Below are 24,315 nucleotides of genomic sequence, written 5' to 3' on the forward strand. Positions count from 1 at the left end.
TCTTGCTAAAGCGTGACTTTAGCTTGGCTGGTTCTGTAACCGTTGTGGTCGCGGCACTACCGTCGGCTCCCGAGGAGACTAGGACCGAAGCACGTTGACAGAGGGTTTTGGTGGCACTGAAAGTCGGCTTCTGAGAAGACTAGGACTAGGAGTGTGATCACCGATAAGAGAAAGAGAAGGAGAGGAGTTGCTCTTAGAGAGGTTGCTCTAGAGAGAACTTAGATCATCTTAGAGATGTTGTTGAATTGTGTTCTTCTTCCTTGGTCGCGGCACTACCGTCGGCTCCCGAGGAGACTAGGACCGAAGTACGTTGACAGAGGGTTTGGTGGCACTGAAAGTCGGCTTCTGAGAAGACTAGGACTAGGAGTGTGATCACCGATAAGAGAAAGAGAAGGAGAGGAGTTGCTCTTAGAGAGGTTGCTCTAGAGAGAACTTAGATCATCTTAGAGATGTTTTGAATTGTGTTGTTGTTTTTTGGTCGCGACACTACCGTCGGCTCCCGAGGAGACTAGGACCGAAGTACGTTGACAGAGGGTTTGGTGGCACTGAAAGTCGGCTTCTGAGAAGACTAGGACTAGGAGTGTGATCACCGATAAGAGAAAGAGAAGGAGAGGAGTTGCTCTTAGAGAGGTTGCTCTAGAGAGAACTTAGATCATCTTAGAGATGTTGTTGAATTGTCTTGTTGTTTTTTGATACTTGTTGTAGCCTTTATATATAGGCTACCAAGCAACACTATTTGGCCTTAAACAACTCATAATGGGTTAGGTTTTAGCACTTAAACATTAATGGAATGTTAGGTTTAAGCACTTAAAACACTAATGGAATGTTAGGTTTAAGCACTAAAACACTAATGGAATGTTAGGTTTAAGCACTTACTGCTCCAATTTTGCTGCAGCTATATCTCCACCAAGAACTCAAAATGGGCCTTCAACCTCTGCACATCAAATGATCCACAATGAGTGTAGATCATTGTGGCAAATGTTTAGAGCTTTCTTCCATGTGGTTGGGCCGGAAACGCTGCTGGACCTCTTACAGGTCCAGTTTTCCAGTTTTGCTTCTGCAGAAAATTGAACTGAATGTTTGAAGGCCTTCCACTCAAAACTAGCTCTAGAACTCTTCATAAGAAATGATCCTTGAGCTGTCTATAATGGATCTGAAGAGTTTCAGCTCATTTCGAGTTCATTTGATCAGTCTGCCACCGCTCCTTCCTTGTTTATCTCGGTTTCTCCTAGCCGAAGTAGGAAAATGTGCTAAAGTTGACTTTTCATGCTTCCATAGTAGGCTTTATTTAGCCTCTAAATATATATTTCGAACTTGTCGACAATATATAGCTTGAGCCACTGACTTTGGCTCAATTTCTCCAAGACGTGCCTTGTCAGGCAAAAATGCTCATTTTTGGTCCAAACAGTTAGTTCGTGTAGTGGGTTTATGGGACCAGCCATCAGGTAAGATGTGGTGTCCTGTTTATTTAAGTTTCATGCATCGATTTTCGATTCAGAAAGTGACGTTCTTTAAAACAATTGGTTCAGTACGTTTTATATTGGGTAGCCCAAAAGATTATTTTATTTTTTCAGTTTTCAAATCTAGTCGGGGTACAATCCCTATTGAGTAGCGAGGACGAAATCTCACCCCCTATAACAGTGTGGATGCAGGTATAGTGCACTGGTGAAGGGATAGTAGTGGATGGAGCTCGGTGTCCAGAAACGAGTTCAATCAATCTTTGTAATGGAAACCATGTTCCAGATCTAATATTGATTTCTAATTCATTTTCCAGAACTTGTGGGAGGTTAGAATGGTGTTGGTACACTGCTAAACTCTTATTTATCGAAGTTTGTTATTTCTCGAGAAATCCTTCATATTGAATTCTCGACGAATAATTTGGGTTCAGTAATTTAAAGAATTTCACCTCAAAATTATTTTTATGTTTCCGCTGTGCATTTACGAAAAATAACTCAATAAATTGCCTTATGTTTTTTCTAAAATGTAAATCGAAACTTTTGGTTTATGTTTTAGGGTCTCGTGGCACTGTGACACGCTCCAGCTGGTGAGGTGCAGTTTGGGGCGTTGCACCGGCGATCGATCTTCTCCTCCAGACCAGTCTTTGACTCCAACCACCTCCGTTCTTCGATGTTTTTCTGGTAATCTCAAGCCTGCTCAATCTCGTAGTCGATCCACAACGTCGCATATTGCTCTAAGGCTTTGGTACTGTGGCTAATTGAGTCAGTCGGCGAGAAGATTGGCTTTTCTAGTAAGGAGGTTTCTGGTTCAGTCGCCATTGCAGACACAATCATCTTGGAATTGGGAACGCGGAAAGAGCATCCTCCATAAATTCATTAATCTCTCTCCCAAATTGCTTCTTCTTTTTTTGGAGAGAGTGAGTGAAAATACCAAAATACCCTTTGAAAAATGAAAAATGATATAAGGTTAACGGAGTTATTGACGGCGTGTACCAAAAGTGGGTCGGGTTTTATAGTCCAGGTACCAAAGTGTAATTAGTGTAAAGTGAAGAACCTTAATTCACAGTGACCTTTAGTTCATGTACTGTTCAAAAAATTCTCCTTTTATTATTATTCTAAGTTGTATTTTTACTTTTAAGTAGTTATATTTGAAGAAGAAAATAAAATTATGAAAAAATTTTACAAACGGTACCCCAAATACAACTCATTCATCACTTTGGTACATTAATTTCAAAAACTATCATATTGGTACCCCAACATTAAAACTCGAACCACTTTTAGTACCTACCGTCTATAACGGCGTCAACTCTATTGCCACGTAAGCTATTTCATGGGTAATTTCGTATTTTCATTTTCTCAATTTTTCTTTGGCAGTAACTTTTTTCTTTTTCCTCTTCTTCCCCTCCTGATCGCAAAATTAACTATCTCTCTCTCTCTCTCTCTCTCAGGTCGTTTTTCTGGAAATAACTCAAAGCCTCTCTGAACTCTGAAACCTAAATGCAAATATATAATAAGGGTGCAACCACAGGAACAATTGTAAACAGCTTTTTAAGTTGACTCTTTTCCAGATTTCTATATACTCTAGTTAATTATCTTATATTGAGACTAATGCATGTGATAAGTACGTTTAAGGAATGTTCTCCAGTTAATTATACTAACAGCAAACTCTCTCTCTCTCTTCCCCCCCCCCCCCCCCCCCGCCCCATCCATGCCACCAAAAACCCAGAAAGCAGAACAGCAATTTCAAACCAAATAAACAAATTTGGATTGAATTGAATTGATGAACACAGAGAATTTAGATTTTTTGGGGTTTAAGTTGATGGAATTATATAGAAGAGAATTGGGTACTAGGTGGTGGTGGTGCGTCACAAAAGAATGCCGCGGGCATGGGGTGGGTCGGAGACAATTAATGACGGAGCAGGCGTCGGCGTCCTCGGTGTTGGTGACTTCGACGATGGCGCTGCCGCGGAGCACCTTGGCACAGGTGTGGTTGAAGATTGAGAAGAGGACTTTTGGGACTGGGGTGGAGAATTGAGGGGTTTGATTTTTTTTTTTTAATAATGTTAGTTGTTGAGTTGAAGGAAAAAAAAAAAGAGTAAATATATGGAGAGACGAAAATATCCTTGGAGAAATAGAGATTTGACGCCGTCATAGACGGCAGGTACCAAAAGTGGTTCGAGTTTTGATGTTGGGGTACTAATAGTCTAATATGGTAGTTTTTGAAATTGATGTACGAAAGTGATGAATGACTTGTATTTGGGGTACCGTTTGTAAAATTTTCTCTAAAATTATATTTCAAGCTTGTTGTGGAGATCTTATTTCACTTGTTTGCCTTAGGCCTCCTAAAACTCTAAAAGTAGGCCGGCAGCCGCTACCATGCTCATAGCTCGTAAATCCTAGCAAAGTTATTGTTTTTCTGCTGTAACTCATTTAACTAATACCTTCATTCTTGTCTTGAAAAAATACTTTTCTTTTCTTTCGTTAATGTTGACATAAAGTTTTTCCTTGGAATAATTTAACTTTAAGTACTTTTCTCTCCGTGAGAAACCCTAAACCTAGCGCTGCTTCCTTTTAGCCGCGCGCCTCTACTCGACGTCCTCTTCGACGTCTTCTGCTCTTAGCTTTCCTTCATGGCCACCATTGAGGACATGACGGCGAGCTTCGCTTCCTCTCTTGCGCTGGCAGGGGATGATGTGGTGGACATGGCCAAATTGGTCGCAGGACCGGTACAGTGTACTTCTCAAGCGTTTCTTCTGGGACGCTTTCTGACCACAAAGACGGTGGCTCTCAAGGACGTGCGCCGCCACTTTCGGCGTGTGTGGATGCTGGAGAAGGGATTCCAGATTCAGGAAAAACCACAGGACCGTTTCCTTTTCTGTTTTGACGATCGTGGGGACTGCAGAAAGGTCTTGAAGGGAGGAGCCTGGAATCTTAACCGGGCTACTTTGATCCTGCAGGATTATGATGGCGTCACCTCAATCAACAAAGTGGATCTGTCGTCGATCATATATTGGGTACGTATTACCAATATTCCACCTTTGTTTGAGACTAAGGAGAATATTATGAAAATAGCATCTATGGCTGGGCAATATCTTGATATGGATGAGAAGCTTTTTAAGTATGAAAGGGAGATTAGGGTTAGGGTTTCGCATGATATCTCTAAGCCTTTTTTTCTGACAAAAACAATGAGGTTGGGTCCAGGCATCGAGGAGGAGATCCATTTTTTCTTTGAGAATTTGATTGGCAGGTGTACTGCTACTGCACAGTTGCCAACTCCGGGAAGTAGGGCTGGTCCTATGCTCCAGTTCGCTGAAGGTAGGTTCCAATTGGGCGGGACAACTTTTCAGTTTCAGTCCTCTATTCCATCTCCTGTGGCACGGACGCTGTTTACGGCGTGCAGTTTGTCAGGCCTAGGAAGGAAAAGAGGTCTGTGGTCATCAGGGATGCCGGTTCTAGGGCTTCCGTGAGTACAGATGATACTTTGGCAGTGGTACCAGTGACTGCTTCCATGCAAAAGAAGAGGGACAGACCAGTATCTCCGAATGTGTCCCCAAAGAAGATGAAGCATGGTCTGGAGGCAGTACTGGAAGGTAGGCAAGCTTGCTTTTTGCCTCCTAAGAAAGTGAAATTACCGGAATTCCCCACCCGTATTTATGCTAAGTCTTTTGGTCTCATGGAAACTCCGGAGGGTTTGATGGTCTCCCAAACTGGGGCAGATAAGGAACATGTGGAGACTAAAAAGAAACGGGGCCGACCTCTTGGAGCCAAGAACAAGAATCCACCAAAAAATAAGACGCCTGCTGCTGCTATGGAACCATTAAGGTTGACCTATCCTAATTGCTCTCCTTGCCCTGTTTCTAAGGGTAAGGGGAAAGTTTAGTTTTCAGTTTCATTTCTGTTCTAGCTTACAAACTATGGGTTCTTTTTACACCTAGTTAATGAATCTCCTGGAGTACCACAATTGAGTGCATTGACGAAGAGAGATTCACAGTAGTTTTCTCTGTGTTGATGGAATTTTTATAGTTTGTAGGCTTCTAAATAAGTGAGTTTCATTGTACTAATGGATGGTACTCGTATTCCCTTAACTGCTTGACCACTGATTTAGGGTACAAGCATATAGGGCTTATTTGTATGTGTTGTTCTGGCTTTGGGATTAAATGAAATCTCTCTTACTCCGTCAAAAAAAAAAAGTTTTTCCTTGGAAGTGTCCATATGACAAAATTACAACATGATCACATGATGGGACTCCCAATTAAGTTCCCTTTGGTTCAGCGTAAGCCCCCATTAAAAAAATTAATAGTTAGATGGAACTCATAGAAGTTAGATGCATGCCATATTAGCTAGTGAATACTTTTTTTTTTTTGAGAAGAATATTAGCTAGTGAATACTTTAATTGGTAAGGCATCGAATTTGGAATTGGACTCGGATGAGCGGAGTGTATTCAGTGCACCTACAGTGTTTGGGCACTGACAGCACGTGGTCACGTGCCTAACGTTTTAAAAGCCTCTGTTAGTTTAGATTTGGTTAGTCAAGTATAAAAAAACCAAGGTAAAAGGCAGTAAGATGAAAATTTTACCATCCCCACACGTGGTGGTTGTGGGAGTAACTTCTAATCCTCCAAGGTTGCCGCCGACTGCGGCTTTCTCAAATCTGAGACGAGAGAAGAAGATTTTGAATTGCAACATGTATTTGAATTGTCGGCACCGTTAATCGATCGTTCATAGTCGGGCGGCCCAAGTTCGTTCTGATATGGGATCCCAATCTGAGTAACACTTGGAAGTTGAAAATCATCGAAACCCAATTCATTGCAGCAGTTTGTAGGTAACGAATTACTTAACCAAAAACAGTTATGGGTTTGTGTTTGTATTCACAGGCGGAGATATTGTAGGAGGACGCCTCAATTTTCTGAATTTTTTGTTGTGATTTTATTTACTCGTATTTTCTCGGAGTCTCTCTGTTAGTATAGGTTTGATGTATGTTGGCATTCCTAATACAAAAGCTAGAATCATAGGTCTACTAGAGTTATCAAGTGTAAACTGGAAGTGATATATGATCATACAATGCTCCAGCTGACTCTTCGATGCACTCCAGGTATGGGCATATGCATTTGCATTTCATTAAGGTCAATCTATATGCATACTGGGATTGCAATCTGTTCTGCAATCCCTGTCAGGTCAGGTCGTTGGATGTTATGTCTTCTTTTTCACGTTTTGTAAACATTCATTAGTTGCGTCTTAAAAGGATATTTCACTACATAATTTGTGCTGTTAAGACGTATCGTCTTCATTAAGGATAGAATCGGGTTTACTTGTTGAATATCTTTTTATGATTTGTTCCTTCCATATTAGGAGTTAATTAGGTTTTGGAGTCTTTATTGTCCAAGGTTTTAGGGGGAGTCTGATATACATATACAACGTGTTCAACCATTCATCTGTGACCTTGAGCCGAATAAGAATTTGTGCATCTATTGAGTCAAGATTTTTCATTTGTTTTTGTGACAAACCGTGTGCTTCAAATTCGAGTCTATGAACTACTTGTTCCATGCTTAAGTAGATCATTGAGTCAAACACATCCATCATTCATTACATTCTTCACATCAAGTGCTCTCGAGGTCAGTTGGAGTCGTTGATGTGCGTACAAGGTTGAAGGTTGAGGTCAGCACCTATCAACAAGTGAAGACAGTTCAAAGGTGGTAAAGATCTACAAGTACATGATCAGACAATCTACTAGTGTGTCTAGTAAGTAAGCCGAGGTCAGAGCTTTGGATTGTTTGTAAAGAACTTGTATTCTTTCATCTAGTGATTTGTTTTCATTAGGGTCTTTAACCTTAAAGGCCCCGCAGTTGTTTTCCTCATTTTTGAGGTTTTTACTGCGCAAACAATTCTGCTCTCTTGGTTGCTGTGTGTTTGTGATTATCTTGATTGCCTAGTTATCTTACTGCTATTTTGGGATCCATACCTGTGTTTCAATCCTGAGTATTGTCTGTTACGTTTTTGAATTGAAAGGAAGTGTGTTTTCTGCGAGAATAGCCTATTCACCCCCCCTCTAGGCATATTTGTTTCATCCTAGTATTTTCACTCTCCATTTCTATCTATTTCAATACTTCTGAGGTCTGATGTTCATCTCCCATCTTAGATTTTATTACCTTACTTCTCCAACAGTTGATGATGTATATCCTATCAAGTTAATTGAATCAGTGCATCATGATATATATCCATATTGGTTGGTTGTGGATTTTGATTAACTTACTCTCACTTTGAATTTGCTTAGGTAGGTTGTTGTATCCGGTTTTTATTTTTATGAGAACCAATTTTAAGGCAAACAAGTTTGTTAAATCCTTGGTATTTAGTATAGGTTTTCTGTCCTGCGCATTGTGGGATACATATGGGTTTTGGCAAGGGGGTTTTGATTTTCTGATGATGCGCTATTGTTTGGCAAACAAATTTTCCCTTTTACAGACATATGCGGTTATTCGACTATAGAATTAGGTGGTTTTGATCCCATCTTGTTATTGGTGACTCCCGGATAAGTTCTTTACTTGATCCGTGTTTATTTTGAATCTGGATTACAGTCTCAATTTTGTCAATGTGTTGGGTTGATTCCCTTTATCTTTATCTTTTGTGGCACTAAATTCATCTACATTGGGATTACATGCTCTGAATTTTCGTTGTCAAGGTTGTTAGATTTCTCTTTTATGGGATTTGTTTGTTTAGTATGATAGGTTTATGCTCTCTCTCTAGGGAAATTCTAAGTTATGCCTTCATCTTAGGTGGGTGCTCAACTACTGACCTTTTGAGTTGACTTCCTGCTTAGGATTAGCCTTGCTGTTGTTGATATGGTTAAGAGGCTATGCCTCATTCCCAACTTTCAGGTGTTTCCTTCAGTATGGCTTTTGCTTCTGAGTAATCTCATGGTGCTGATTAATGGAGTCATTGCCGAAAATTCTCACAGACTCATCTCTTTATTATGGAGCCCATAAATTTGAGATTTCGCATCAACAAAAATTCAGGAAATATTCCCGAGGTCCCAAAATAATCATCGAGACAATAAACTCAATTTCTAATAATTATAAACTCAATTTCTTAAATTTTTCCTAGTAGTAATAAATGCCCGTGTATTTGACATTATCTTAGTAGTAATATTTGACATTATCCATGTATTCCACTTTAATTTCCAAAAGAAATTTGAGTAATAATAAAATTTTCGTTCGGTTTATCGTTTAGACTTTGCTCTATTTGGTCAGCTAACTTTTATAAGTTATAACCATATATTTATCAATTAGATTTTTCAAATAGCAACCCTATGAAGACATGAGAAACTAGGGAAACCGACCGTTGGATGAGAGGATCTATTTATTATATGTATTTTGTAAAAAAATTAAATTTTTTTTTTCTCATAGTTTCGACTTTGATTCACTTAGTCTACTGGAAGTAACATATATAACTTCTTGGTTGACCGATGGCATAAGGGTCACAAATAGTGCCAATTTTTTCACACGACGTATATAACTATGTTGTGGATACGTGTGAATGGTTGAATAAAAAATTTCAAATTCGATTTTGCGGACCATAAGTAATACCCATATGCTTACTAATGTTGTTTGACTTATACATTGCATATGAAGCTATGTGGTCCTTTCAAAAGCGACAACAAGGTGGAAAATGAATTTGGAGAAAACCGACCGTTGATAGGGAAGATTCAAATGTTTCATGATTGTTGTAAAAAAACTAAATCAATTTTGTTTTCATTTCGACTTTGATCCACTAGGTCAATTATATTTACCTTTATAACCTCATATGTATATATCAAATTCCTCAAAGGGCAACCCCATCGAGACATACAAAATTGGAAAAATCGATCGTTGGATGAGAGGATTGAAATATTTTTATGCATGTTGTAAAAAATTCAGCTAATTTCGTTCTTCTTTCGACTTCGATCCATTTGGTCAACCGAGAAAACGACCGTTGGATGAGATGATTGAAATATTTTATGCGTGTTGTAAAAAATTTAGCCAATTTCGTTGTAGTTTCGATTTCAATCCACTTAGTCAACCGAAGTAATCTATATAACTTCTTAGTTGACCGATGACACAACGACTACGAATCGTGCCAATTTTTTCACAAGACGTATATAATTATGTCATGAATACATGTGAATGTTTGACGGATCAAGAAAAGAAGTTACGAATGAGGCCTCGTTAACGGGCCGGGCCGGGTCTTGCTACATTTTAAATAATAACGAGCCGGGTTTTATTGTAAATCGAATGATCCAAGCCCATCCATATAAAGCAGGCATTGCGGGCTTTTTTGGGCCGGGCCTTGCGGGCTTCCAAGCTTTATTTATAAATAAATCTTTAAAGACACTAATTTTTTATAAATCTATATTTAAAAATCATATACTCCAAAGAGCAACCTCTATCAATTCAAAGAAACTGGGAAAACCGACCGTCGGATGTGATTATTACAATAAATTATGCGTGTGGTTAAAAATTTCGTCAATTTCACAATAGTTTCAAACCCGATCGAATTGGTCAACCGTAGTCACTTGTATGTTTTCTTAATTGACCGATGGCGTGACGACTGCGAAACATGCTTATTTTTTTACATCACGTTTGTAAATATTTCATCGATGGATGTGCGTGGATATAAGATAAAAATTTCAATTTTAATTATAAATACGTTGGCCTATACCAATTTGCCTCCTAAAGTTGTATGACTTATACATAGCATTTAAATTGTTGAGGTCCATTCTAAAGCAACCATGAAGTGGAAAATGAATTTGGAGAAACCAACCGCTCGATGGAGATATTGTAATGTTTTATGGTGGTTGTAAAAAATCCAGCCAATTTGGTTCTCGTTTCGAATTCGATTAACTAGGTCAAACTTAGTTACTCTTATAAACCTATATTTATATATCATACACTCCAAAGAGCAACATCTATAAATTCAAAGAAAATGGAAAAACCGACCGTTGGATGTGATTATTACAATAAATTATGAGTGTGGTAAAAAAATTAGCCAATTTCACAATATTTTCGAATCCGATTGAATGGTCAACCGTTGTCACTTGTATGTCTTCTTGGTTGACTGATGGCATGATGACCGCGAAACGTGCTTATTTTTTCACATCACGTCTGTAAATATTCCATCGATGGATGTGCGTAGACATAAGATAAAAATTTCAATTTTAATTACAAAGACGTTGGCCTATACCAATTTGTCTCCTAAAGTTGTATGACTTATATATTGCATTTAAATTGTTGAGGTTCATTCCAAAGCAACCATGAAGTGGAAAATGAATTTGGAGAAACCAACCGCTCGATGGAGATATTGTAATGTTTTATGGTGGTGGTAAAAAATCCAACCAATTTGGTTCGTGTTTCGAATTCGATCAACTAGGTCAAACTTAGTTACTCTTATAAATCTATATTTATATATCATACACTCCAAAGGGCAACCTCTATCAATTCAAAGAAAATGGAAAAACTGACCGTTGGATGAGATTATTACAATAAATTATGAGTGTGATAAAAAATTTAGCCAATTTCACCATATTTTCGAATCCGATCGAATTGGTCAACCGTAGACATGATATGTAGAATACATATGCACATATTCTATATAGAACACACACACACACACACACACACACACACATATATATATATATATAAACACACACACATGTATATAATTTGTGAAATTAAATTTCCTCCATGTGAAACTAAATTTCCTCCATGTTGTTTTTTTAGAGGGTAAATTTTCCATATAACCAATAAATAAGTTAAATCACATTAGTAGGCATATAAGGTTTTTGCGGGATTAAAAAAAAAATGAAAATCGATAAATTTGACATTTTTTGCTCCTGAAATATCTATAGATGCAAAGTAAAATCATTCGAGATTAACTTTTTGGTCTCGGTTATTAGTAAGTATGCTTGAGAATAATCTCCTAAATTTTTCTTGAAGTGAATCTTTAATTTATGGACTCAATAATTAAGTACTAGCTAGGCTTAAACGATGACAGACAGGCTAATTTTTTCACAGGCTTTATATTACTATGTGGTAAATATATAAACAATGTCAAATATTTTGTATCTCATTATCGATGTTTCAAATCGCATGAATTCTCTACATGCCTACTAGTGTGGTCAAACTTTTTCATTGATTATATACAAATGTATATCTTCCAGGACAAACAAACGTGGATAAAGAAGAAATCTGCTAATTTAATCATTGATGTGATCATTATGGTATAAAATGGCTACGCTCAAAAAATTACCATCTTTAGTATTCGTTTATGTTTCGATTCACATGGTCAATATATTCTATCAAACTAAAATGGCCGTGCCTGTAACCAAAATTTTATTTAAGTAATGTAGAGTTTTTTTTTTTTTTTTTTTGAATTTATTTAATTTTTTTTTTAAAGAGGCCGAGCAAATAATGCAGTTATATTTTTCTAATAATTAATACAACAATTTATTTAAGTATGTACTTTATTAAAGAAAAAACAACAAACTATAGAGTTGAGGTCGAAACAGAACCTAGAGACGAAAAATAATATTTAAAGTTAAATAAAATGTCCATGATATATTTTCATAAACTAAAATTATTCAAGGCATTTCATCTTTCTGTAACTAATGTAGTTTGAGTCTATTTGAAATATCGTAGTTTATTAAAAAACAAAAAGATAAAAAAATTCACAATAAAAAAACTAAAAAACTAATTAATATAGTTTGTTTATTTATGTACTTTGAAGTCTTATTTAAGTATTATCTATATCTATACTATTATTAAGAGAAGAAGGTTTGTTAGCTAAAATCTAAAATTTTAACAGAAATGACCCTAAAAAATTAATAAATTTTGAGAATTAATTAAATCATAAGGACAGTTATGACATTTATAAAATATATTTTTATTAAATAAATAAAGAAAAATATAACCCACAACCCATTTTTCTCTCCTATTATCTCTTTTCTACAATAACCGTTTTTTTTTATTTAAAAAAAAAAAAAATACTTGCACATACAGAGCATGTGTAGAGAAAATGTAGTTATTATTAATAGAAAAGAACTTGTTCTCCATAACTGATTTTTTTTTTATCAATTTACCCCTTATATATTAAAATATTTTGAATTAGAAATAAACAATCGAGATAATAAAATCAATTAAGAAAATCAAAAATAAAAACAGAAATTCAATTGTATGTCTCGTTTCCACCATTTTTAACCTACACCACACAGGCACACACTCTTAAAAAAATTTAAATAAAAAAATAAAAAAATTCTTCCTAGGCCACTGCTAGACTGCTAGTAGTTTATTAAAGAAAGAAAGAAAAAAAAGAAGTTAAAAACCGTAAACCCAAAAAAAAGAAAAAAAGAAAAAAAATAGAAGGGTCTCGAGGTTCGAACTTCGAACCAAGATTCACCATATGATACATGCGCCTATACCACCGTACCAGCTACTGTCGGTGGGAATTTGCCCCTTCCTTTTGATATAACTATTGTTTGAATCAGAACCCCCCATACCCAGAAATCCAGAATCCCAGATTTGCTTGGTACTTCCGTTCTTCTTCGATTTCCTTCGTGGTACTGGTCATCGCAAAACCGTTCATATTATGAAAAACGCTCACCAACTATAGGCATACAAGACTGCCTTCGATATACTTCGTGGTACTGGCCACCGCAAACCGTTCTTCTTCGATTTCCTTCGATGCGCCGCTTTCTGTACTCCCCCACGCGGAGGCTCACGCCGAGTCAATGCTACCTCCCTCCCTCCCTCGATCAGATTCGCCGTCCGTCGACCCGATTCGCGACTGTTCTACTCCCTCCCTCATTTTGGTTTAATTTCAGAACTTACCCTGATTTACCTCATCAATGAATTTTACGCTCTTGAGTTGTTTATTTTTTTTTTGATTCAATCTTTGGAAAGTTAACGTTAACGTTAAAGAAAGTTTGCACATAGACGGCTTAGATTACATAGATGGCTGGCCCTACAAATGAATGGCTGAGATTGTTTCTTACTATTAAAATAATTGTCAGTGCAAGTGCACTGTCGGTGCATAGAATCCGTTTCCCCCCTCGGATGAGTGGGAGGATGAGATCAGTCCTCTATAGACGGCCCAAGTAGCTAGATGGATTGATGGAATCTGTGCCTCCCATTCTTGTCATTATTCCGGCAGTATCAGACCAACACTCGATTTCGGTATCAAACACTAATCATTGTCTGCTTACGTATTAGTGCCCTAATTAAACAATAATTTTACTAACCCTCTCAAAACTCCCCCAGGTTCCTCTTCAATTCACAAAAGTACCACCTCTCTTCTACTCGGTTAACTGTGCCAGTCCAACCATGTCCAATTGAAGCACGGGCTGCACGGCTGTGTCGGCCATGCATGAACTGAGCAATAGTGCTCTTTGGTCCTCGAAGGCTTACCGGAAACAATTATTGGGGCTTAAATTATAGGTTTCTAAATCACGAGCAGCTTGGATGCAGAGAGTTGTACTAGATGTCTGGTCATGTGAATTAATCTTGGGAGTGTATATCCCCAACAGAGTGGCAATCTTTTAAGTGAAAGCCTTGTAAGCCCACGTTTTATACACACTTGTTTTTGGACTTTGATTGGAAAAACAATAATTTAGTATATATAACGTACCGTTTTTAAAATTTGTTGCCGCGCGTAAAATAATTATACACTACCCAATGAGGTTGATCTAGTGGAAGCATGCTAGGCTGCAAGTGGGGCGGATGTTGCTGGGCTTCTCCTGGTAATAGGAGGTCCCTGGTTCGAACCCCAACTTGTGAAAAAATCTCTTGACTAGGGAGAGACCATACCCAAGTTGCTCCTAGCCTCGAAGCGACAGCTCACTCAATCACCATTTTTATATCCAAAAAAAAATTATACACGGGAGCATATTAATAGTGGCTACAAATTGGTCACTCTATTAAAGATGAAGAATATTTTTCTATTCCAATTATCAGACCTTCTTTCATTGAACTATCGAACATCGGTTAATCTATTTCATTTAATTCTAGTTAGGAAAGTGATTAACAGCTCCATTGATTTGTTAGCTATGAGTCTATGACGTTTGCTAAAGAGATGAATTAACGCATAAAAAATTTGACTAAATAAAGTAAACTATCATCTATCTCATTTCATAGTTAAAAAATTTTAAGTTCGCCAATTAAAAGCAAAAAGATCAAGAGACAATAATAATGAAATGTAAATATCTCTGGACTGAAGGATGATTTGTTCTCTATTTAAATGCAACTCTTGCCATAAGCCCCATAACAGAGTAAAATAGGAAAAAGAAGAGTAAACCAAGGCATTATGTCTGCCATTTGATCTCCAAATTCCCATCTCCATGTCCTCCATTACACGAAAATATGACCCACCATGCACATTCATACGGCACAAAATTACCAGCAATGCTACAGAACCAATGGCAAATCTGTAATTAGATCAAACGTCTAATGGCAAATGCCACGCCTACCAACAAGGCAACAAGCCTCTATATAATTCCGAAGCATGATGCCATCAGTCTATCACCATTGCCACCTCCTAAAACTACAAAACCCCCAAAATGCAAACCAACCCCTTCCAAATCGTAGTTCCAAAACCAATATTCCCCTCACTGATAAATCTACCGGCGGTGCACCGCCCTCCTCAGTCGACGCCGCTGCTTAAACCGCCACGTGCCATCTCCATTTCCACACCCAACGGAAGTACTACTCCGACCACCACCGTTTCAACCATAGACGTGGTCGATGACTCCGTTGCCGCATTCTGGGACTACCAGTTCCTCTTCGTCTCGCAACGCTCCGAAACAACCGAACCGGTGACACTCCGAGTGGTTGAAGGCGCGGTCCCGCCGGAGTTTCCTTCCGGAACGTACTACTTGACGGGACCGGGGCTCTTCAGCGACGACCATGGCTCCACTGTGCACCCCTTGGATGGTCACGGCTACCTCAGGGCTTTTAGCTTCGATAAGATTAATGGGGACGAGGTGAAGGTCAAGTTCATGGCCAAGTACGTGAAGACTGAGGCGCAGGTGGAAGAGCACGATCCGGTGACCGGCGCGTGGCGGTTCACGCACAGGGGGCCGTTTTCGGTGTTGAAGGGAGGACAGAAAGTTGGGAACACTAAGGTGATGAAGAATGTGGCGAATACTAGTGTGTTGAGCTGGGGCGGGAGGCTGTTGTGCTTGTGGGAAGGTGGGGACCCGTATGAGATTGAACCGGAGACGTTGGCTACTGTCGGGAAGGTCAAGCTGATGGAGGGTTGTGATCCGGTGGTGGAGAGTGGTGGTGGTGGTGGCAGTGGTGTATGGGATGTTGCTGCGAGGTTGCTGAAGCCGATTTTGTACGGTACGTAATTTTGCATAATGTTATAAACGTCAAGACAAATGGTGGAGAAAACAAAGTGAATTGCCTTGTAAAAAGAATATAAAGAAAATAAAAACTTCATATGATTCTTATTTAATAGAAAGGGACATGTAATCTGTTGCAGAATATTGGTTGCTGTACAAGTTATGTAATTATGTACCCTTATTAGAAAACATTTTATAAATTGATAAACCCTCGTTTTAGCTAAAATTGTTGCTATATACTGAAAAATGTAGTGTTAGGAATTTTTTTTTTTTTTCGTCAACAGAACTTTCATTTAGTATACAGTACGAGTACATAGGAGGCCAACAGGCCTCCCAGCATGGATACACAGGCCCAAAAGCCCAACATAAAAGAAACAAGAACAAAGAACGGCCCATAGTCGGACCACCACACCACCAACAGCACTAAAGTCATAAATGGTGTGTTGTATGATTGTTGTATAATACCTAGCTTAATATATTTGGGCACACATTACATGTAGGTGTACAATTTGAATTTACTTTAATTCAATTGTTCTATGCAGGAGTGTTTAAAATGCCACCTAAGCGACTATTGTCTCATTACAAGCTGGACACTTGCAGAAATAGACTTCTTATGATGTCGTGCAATGCAGAAGATATGCTTCTGCCACGCAGTCATTTTACATTTTATGGTAACACTTGAGAGAACTTTTACTCTATATGATTTTCAATTTTCCAATCTACTTTTGAACTAAATTTTATAGTTAAGTTTTTGGTTCAACACATAGTTCCGGAATTTGAACATAATAGGATAAATTCTGCATCATTCTAAAAAAAAAGGGATAAATTCTGCATTTTCATAAGAATGAGTCTGTTTAATTAAACTTGCTGATTTTGAAAAAGAAAAGGAGTGATAACATTCTTTTTTCTTTTGGTTGCAGAATTTGACTCAACTTTTAAGGAGGTGGCAAAGCAAGAGTTTACCATCCCAGATCACTTGATGATCCATGACTGGGCTTTCACTGACACTCATTATATCTTATTTGCTAATCGCATCAAGCTTGATGTTGTCGGTAATTTACTTCAGAATACAGACACTGATCCTTTTATTTTAGTAGTACTCAGACTCATTACTATGATATTCATTAATCACATAAGTTAAACGTGGATTCGTCCTATTTGGATTAAGAAAAATTAACGTGATCTGTAATTTAATAATGAACTAATCAAGGCATCTAGATACGGTATGACTATTTTTGAAGCTTATGGAATTATGATGTTGTCAAAAAAAAATGTGATAAGTTTGATATACTATATTATTAAATTGTCGATCAATTAGAGTTTTCTTTGTTACATAAACTCTCTTTGAAATAGATATTTATGAAAGCTTAATCATAATGCTCTAAGAATTGATCAGGTTAATTTTTTAACACTAATTTTATGTATGTTCAAATATAGGTGCAATGACTGCAGTCTGTGGAACTACTCCGATGATAACAGCATTATCAGTAAACCCTAGCAAGGACACTTCTCCCATATACTTGCTTCCTCGCTTTCCCAATGAAGTGAATTATAATCGAGATTGGAGAGTGCCTATTGAAGCTCCTTCACAATTTTGGCTGCTACATGTATGCAATGCCTATGAGAATTTGGATGAGAATGGGAATTCGGAGATCCAAATACACGGTTCTGCTTGCTCTTACGAGTGGTTCAATTTCCAAAAGTTATTTGGTAATTATTAACTTGATCTCATATATGCAATCAAATTTAATCACACTAGTTATATTGCTTTCTGGAATTCCAAATTAAGATGCTAATCTAATGTTTTGCTTCTGCGTGGACAGGATATGATTGGCAAAGTAGTAAACTAGACCCTTCGGTTATGAACATAAATGGAAGCCAAAGCAAGACATTGCCTCACCTTGTTCAGGTTTTTTTCTGATTTGTTGAGATCACACCCCCGCATATGTGGCAAATTTTCAAGTGTATCACGTGGATAACTTGTATTGGGTGACTTGAAATCCGTGTGGCTGCAATGATTTACACGTGGGATAACCCGCTCTGTTAATGAAGTAATCTGAGTTTCACATCTAAAACCAATTGACAATTGATGAAGTGACCCATAACCTTATAAACTTATATGCTAAGTCCCCATTTTCCCATGTGAGATTCATACTCTCAACATGACAGACAACCTTTAGGGGTTTGGATGTGCTTATCACGATTATCTTGCTACATGGTTTAGCTTTCAAAATAAAAATGATCACTTAATTGGCCTGTTTGATTACACGTGGGATAACCCGCTCTGTTTGATTACTTGTTTGGCTACAAGCTCGGATATGAACTTGATCTATGCATTTTATTTATTTTATTATTTATTTTATGTTGTTCATATTTAGGAGTAATTCTTATATATAACGCGATTTAAAAGAACTGCACATTTAGGTTGAGTACTAATTACAGGTTTATGTCATTTTTCATTCAAAAAATCCAGGTTTCCATCAACTTGGATGCCAATGGGAACTGTCAAAGATGTGATGCGGAGCCTTTGAACGAGTGGAATAATTCATCAGATTTTCCAGTGATCAATCCAGCATTTTCAGGCAGCAAAAACAAATACATATATGCAGCAGCTTCTTCGGGTTCTCGCAGTGCATTGCCAAGCTTTCCATTTGACATGGTGGTGAAGCTCAATGCTTCAACTAAATCTGTGCACAAATGGTCTGTTGGTAGTAGAAGATTTATCGGCGAACCCACTTTCATCGCCAAAGGTTCTGAAGAAGATGAAGGTTACATTCTTGTAGTCGAGGTAATTGATTCAAGTGGCAAATTATCAAAATCTCTCAATTTTTTCATATTCTGTAGCACCTACTTCAACTTTAATAATAAGGTCGACTTACATAGATATGATATGCTTGCATTAATTGCAGTATGCAGTTACAGTTCAAAGGTGCTATCTGGTTATCTTGGATTCGAAGAAGATTGGAGCAGCTGATGCACTTCTGGCAAGACTTGAAGTCCCCAAGCAACTAAATTTTCCTCTTGGTTTTCATGGTTTTTGGGCTAGTGACGAGTAGTTTTCTTTTGCCTTTTGGCAATTTTGGAAGACTGGACGCACATAGTCTCACCCCAATGATGACATGACATCGTTGGACTAGTGCAAAGGACTTGGTCTAAATCCAGTGTATATTCACCCAAATTTCTTTTGGTACTATGTGGGCTGTGGCTGCGTGGTTAGATTCTTGCAAATAGAGAAACAACTTCAATCTACAGTGGTCAGTGAAATGAGAAACGACCAAAAATGAATTCGATCACCGAACTGCCAAGCAAGTACTGAAGAGATAGATTACTCGAACTAATTAATATCACCTTGTACTCAATTCTTTAGGTCGATAATGTACCTATAGCTGATGATTGAGTTAATTTATAGGCTATTAATCGTTCTCAAAACATATTAATATATCGAGTTTGAATTTTTTCAGAGGGAAGATGGTCTTAATGTGATCAACGAGGAAATCTTCCAGCAAAGCATGTTGCTTTGGGCGAAACAATATTTTGCGCCACACATATTGACTCTTTATCATCAGGCATTCTTAGTCAGCCTCAGATTCCTTAGCAAATAAGGAATAAAGAATTAGAAAGGGCTAAACAATATTTTGGGCCACAGATATCCAAAAAACTTTCAGTCATGGATTTGTAAAATGGACTAAAACATTTTTGATCATTTCATATGAACTGACAATTAAAAGAAAAATTGAAGATCCAAATGATAATCTTAGACGCATGAATAAAAACACATATTGACAAAATGGTAACAAAAATAAAAAAAGTTTATCACTTTCTGACTTTTAAAGCATGTCATTGATTTCGATAACAAAACGTACACATTCAAAAATAATAACTTTCCAACTAAAGCCTTCTCAGGTCAGCATGCACATTTATTTCAAGACTATAGAATGCGAATTTTTTTTTCTTTGGACGAAATAGAATGTGAAAATTAGACTAAAGTCTTTTCATGTCAACATGCACGTTTATTTCAAGACCACTGCATGTGAAAATTCCATTTCTTATATATGATATTTTGTCGACAGTCTTCTCCCTAGAATTTCATTAGTTGTCTGCTGCTGTGCAATTTCGTGCAGGTTTCTACCATTTTGTTATATAGTGCAGCGTGGGTAGAATTCAACATCATATATATGATATTTTGTCGATTTTAGACTGGCATGTTCAACTAAATAGTGGATAGTATTCTTCCCAAGATCGAAAAAGAAAATGGGAACAAATGTGAGGTCAGTCAAACCTGGGTGCGTCTATTTTGTTACGTTCCATAAAGCAAATGTCAAACACCCGTTGAAAACCACCCCCAAATTAAGTCCTCAGTCAATTACTCTATTTTGTATGAAAGCCTATATATATAGTTTTCATATAGTAGCTAGTGCTACATATATGCATATAAATAGTTCTGTTGGCTAATTAGCTTGTACTAAATTGTACGTGCTTCTTGGTCTTGCATGAATCTTTATCAATCTTGATTTTAGTTTAACATGGTTAACAGAAGCAGTTGCTTCAGATCAAGCACTCTTCTATGCATCGTAGTACTGCTTTTAATACTACACTTGAATCCTTCTATTGGATATGGATGCATTGAGAGGGAAAGGCAAGCACTTCTTGCATTCAAAAAAGACACTGTGGACAACTACAATCGACTCTCTTCATGGGGATCGAGTGAAGATTGTTGTAAATGGGCAGGAGTCCGGTGCAGCAACCAGACTGGCAATGTCAATGAACTTCATCTTCAACCTGAGCCTCTGATGCGACCCTTGAAAGGTACCATTAGTTCTAAAGTCTAAACTGATCGAGTTAGAGTTTTTGGAATACTTGGACCTCAGCTACAATAAGTTGAATCTTGACAGCATTCGAGATTTCATTGGTTCGTTGAGGAAATTAAGGTACCTCGATCTCTCTTCTAATTTTGTTAGTGGTTCATTTCCGTATCAAATTGGAAATCTTACAAACTTGGAATATCTCGATCTTGGCTACACTTACTTAACTAGAATAGAAAACTTCAACTGGCTCTCTCATCTTACTTCTTTAAGAGACTTGAAGCTGTCCGGCAGCAATCTCAGTACTGCTTTCGATTGGCTGGAAGCAGTTAATAGTGTAATAACCTGTTTTTTTTATTCAAATCAATTTGGTGGCAAACACCTTTAATCAAAGGTAGGGTGTTCCGTGATTAAGCATTAGTGGATCAATTCAGACCAGTGCTTTAATCGCTTTTGTGTTTAGGCATAATTGAGAATCATTCAACAAAGGAAGCAGAAGAAAATCTCACTCTCTCTCTCACTGCCGAACCCACCAAAAAACAGAGCACAAATTCTTCGATCTCTCTCTCCCACCTCAGGCCACCTCAAGACGTCAGACCACCTCCATTACCTTCGCCTCTTCCTTGCGCAGCCGTCAGTGGTAACTTTTCGTCGTCTCGTGAGCCGTACACGGCGGTGGAGCACGAGGCCAGTTTAACTTCCTTTTGTTCCAAGCTTGATATCTCAGGCTACCGGTCACCACTCATCGTCAAACTTCATCCACGAGCTCACCTCAATCTCCAGAAGCGCCCAGAAGTGTCCTTTCACGGCGGCACTACGTGTGGTGGCGGTTGGAAGCCAAACCCGATCAAAAAAAATCGAAACCGAGCTATCAACCCGGATATCTCGAGTTACAGACCACCTTTTCCTGTGACTCTTGGCCTGGTGAGTTCGCCTTGAGATTGTTAACAACTCTCTAGAAGGGATCGAGGCCTGAAGTTGAAGTTTTTACGTCGAAATTCAAGCTCGCCGGATTCTGGAAATTTTCCGGCCACCGAGACTTTTGATCGAGTTATCTCGAGCTATAGAGCTTTTTTTTGAGTAATTCTTGAACCAGTGAGTTCTTCTTTAAGTTATGAACAAGTCTCCTGAAGGAATCGAAGCCAAAGGAGGACATTTTTACGATGATCGGAGCTTCGCCGGATTCTGCAAATTATCGCCGGATTCTGGAAATTTTCCGGCCACCGTGACTATTTTGGTACTTTTCGACCCCTTCCTGTTATTTTCTGATCTTGAGATAGTTATGAAAAATGATCAGCATGTTAAAATGAAGAAGTTTGTAGTTGACAACTTTTGCATCAGAGGTGGTTGACCTTCGTTGACCGCCGCGTTGACCACCGTCTGACCTCCGCTTGTGGCGGCGGGTCGGACCTTATTTTGAGTTTATATTATCTGGACGATGATCTACGCATCCATACGAGCGTTTTGATATATTACAAGGTTATTTTAGAAAATGTGGATAAATAATGGATTTACGTTTTGACGTTACTATTTAACGTTTTTACGTTTTATCTTCGTTTTACGATCTGCGAAGATCTGACCATCGGTTTTACTTCAAATTATAATATGTTGATCTTATGACTGTCCCAGTGGCTTTGTGTGGTCATGGGCGAAGATCCGACCGTTGGATCTTCGTATAATTGCTAAATAGTGATTAGGGAGGCGATTCGTGAGAATCCGTCCGTCGGATTTTCGTATAAATTTGTGAAGATGTTAGTAAGGACGATTCAGGAAGATCCGACCGTTGGATCTTCGTGATGATTTTTGGAGGATGATCCTAAGGCGATCTGTGAGGATCCGACCGTTGGATCATCATTTAATTTCGATCCGACCGTTGGATTGTCGTTTGAGTATGTTTTTGAGTTGTTGGCTAAGTTAAGGTCATGTTTGATTAGGTGATTGACGGTCTTCCTTGGGTGAGCGGTTTCGGTGTGTATTGTGTTGAATTGAAAACGCAGCGGGAATATCGAGGTGAGTAAATCGCACATGGTTCATTCACGAACCGAAATTCGGTGATTTTATTTAATTGGGAAATTGTGGAAATTGTTTTATAAAAATAAATATTTGTTTTAAATTATATGGACTTGCTCAACTACGGTCCATAGGTAAGTAAAATGTATTTAAACTATAAAAATGAATTTCCTGATTTTAATGCATGTGAACTATAGTTGGTATTAGTGGTCATTCTTGTGTGGGTGACTACGTATATATATATTTACGTGGAATATATATTGGATGTGTGGTATTTGGTGAAGTGTGGAATTGATGCGATTGATTTACAATTCGAGCATTACTCTCTAGAAGATATAATTTATCTTATAGGTTGAGTTGAGTGTGATAAAGAGTAATTGAGTAAAGTGCTATAGTTGAGTCGTTGAGATGAGTTAAATGAGGAGTCGAGTGATTTGAGGCAGATATTTTTGTAAGGGTGAACCTTGGCCAAGGTGACACTCTACGATTCAGTTAGAGCTTTAGTCTGTCTGCCTTTGTACTGCTTGGGGGATAACCTTGAGTTATCGTATGCCCTTGAGTACACTATACTGCTAGGGGGATAACCTTGAGTTATCGTATGCCCTTGAGTACATCATACTGCTTGGGGGATAAACGAGTTATCATATGCCCTTGGGTATGACATACTGAATGGGGTGATTAATATAATTAATCATAAGCCTGTAAGTATGATATACTGAATGGGGTGATTAATATAATTAATCATAAGCCTGTAAGTATAATATACTGCATGGGATGATTTATATAAATAAATCATAAGCCTGTGAGTATATATTGAGTAAGAAGTTGTTTGTTTTTGAGTAGTCATTGTGAGATGTGAGTTGATTGATGCTTGAAGTGACGTTGTACACTTCAATTATTATGCAAAGAAAATACTTGAGTTGAATTTATGCTTGAGTTGATTTGGTTACTTTAAATCGTGCAATCCTTTCATTTACTCATACGAGCTTTGCAAAAAGCTTACCGGGTTTGTATTGTTGCAATCCCGGTACACTATTCAAACGGTGTAGCGGGTAATCCTACAGGTCAGGAAAATCAGAAAGGTGATCGAGCTGCGTAGAGTAGCTGCATTTGTGTGAATCTGACTTTCTTTTGTGAGGTGTGTTATGCTCATTGAGCTACATTTATAATTTGGTGAGAGTGTGCTGTAATAAACAAATTTGAGATTTGGTTTATGTAATATCGAGCGATGTGAGGTGTGGTTGTTTTGAGAAAAAAATTCAGGTTGTATTTATGTGAGTTGTATTAATTCATGTTTCGGATTTGAATTTGTTATTCAAAATTCGGGGCGTGACAAATAGGCTCCCTGAACTAACAGTCTTAGAATTAGCCGACTGTTCTCTTCCTCCTCCAGTTGTTTCTAGTACTACTCTTACTCGCACAAATTCTTCTCGATATATTGAGAGTGTTCGTCTCTCTTCCAACCAACTCAATTCAGCAGTACTCCAATGGCTATTCAACCACAACAACAGCCTTGTTAGTCTTTCTCTCTCTAACAACCTTTTGAGTGGTTCAGTTACTGATGTTTTCAGAATTAAAAATGCATATCCAGCTGGTTTCTCTGTGAATGTGACCCTGTGTAGTTTGCACGAGTTGAATATTTCGACAAACAATTTGAGCGGACAACTTTCGGACTTGCT

At 37.9% G+C, this 24,315-nt stretch overlaps 1 protein-coding gene and 1 long non-coding RNA gene across 2 annotated transcripts; both read left to right on the forward strand.

Annotated features, from left to right (window-relative positions):
* The first annotated feature begins 14,989 nt into the window (after positions 1-14,989).
* On the forward strand, positions 14,990-19,255 carry LOC133715925 (carotenoid cleavage dioxygenase 7, chloroplastic-like). The gene is made up of 7 exons (XM_062142626.1): positions 14,990-15,822; positions 16,367-16,495; positions 16,745-16,876; positions 17,262-17,534; positions 17,648-17,733; positions 18,298-18,612; positions 18,734-19,255. Exons 1-7 carry the CDS (start codon positions 15,039-15,041, stop codon positions 18,878-18,880), a joined length of 1,866 nt encoding a protein of 621 aa, XP_061998610.1. The 5' UTR covers positions 14,990-15,038; the 3' UTR covers positions 18,881-19,255.
* Positions 19,256-20,263: 1,008 nt separating this feature from the next.
* LOC133713676 (uncharacterized) lies at positions 20,264-23,962 on the forward strand. Its single transcript, XR_009848184.1, has 3 exons — positions 20,264-21,863; positions 22,561-22,636; positions 23,686-23,962. It is a non-coding gene; the product is annotated as an uncharacterized LOC133713676 (long non-coding RNA).
* The last annotated feature ends 353 nt before the right edge of the window (positions 23,963-24,315 follow it).

This window comes from Rosa rugosa, chromosome 6, assembly GCF_958449725.1.
Source record: "Rosa rugosa chromosome 6, drRosRugo1.1, whole genome shotgun sequence".
Taxonomy (NCBI): domain Eukaryota; kingdom Viridiplantae; phylum Streptophyta; class Magnoliopsida; order Rosales; family Rosaceae; genus Rosa; species Rosa rugosa.

What these genes read in the sequence shown, in the direction of transcription:
- LOC133715925 (XM_062142626.1), top strand. Translation starts at nt 15,039, where the DNA reads ATGCAAACCAACCCCTTCCAAATCGTAGTTCCAAAACCAATATTCCCC. An exon ending in CATCAAGCTTGATGTTGTCG is followed by an intron (nt 16,877 to 17,261) that starts GTAATTTACTTC and finishes GTTCAAATATAG; the next exon opens with GTGCAATGACTGCAGTCTGT. An exon ending in CAATTTCCAAAAGTTATTTG is followed by an intron (nt 17,535 to 17,647) that starts GTAATTATTAAC and finishes CTGCGTGGACAG; the next exon opens with GATATGATTGGCAAAGTAGT.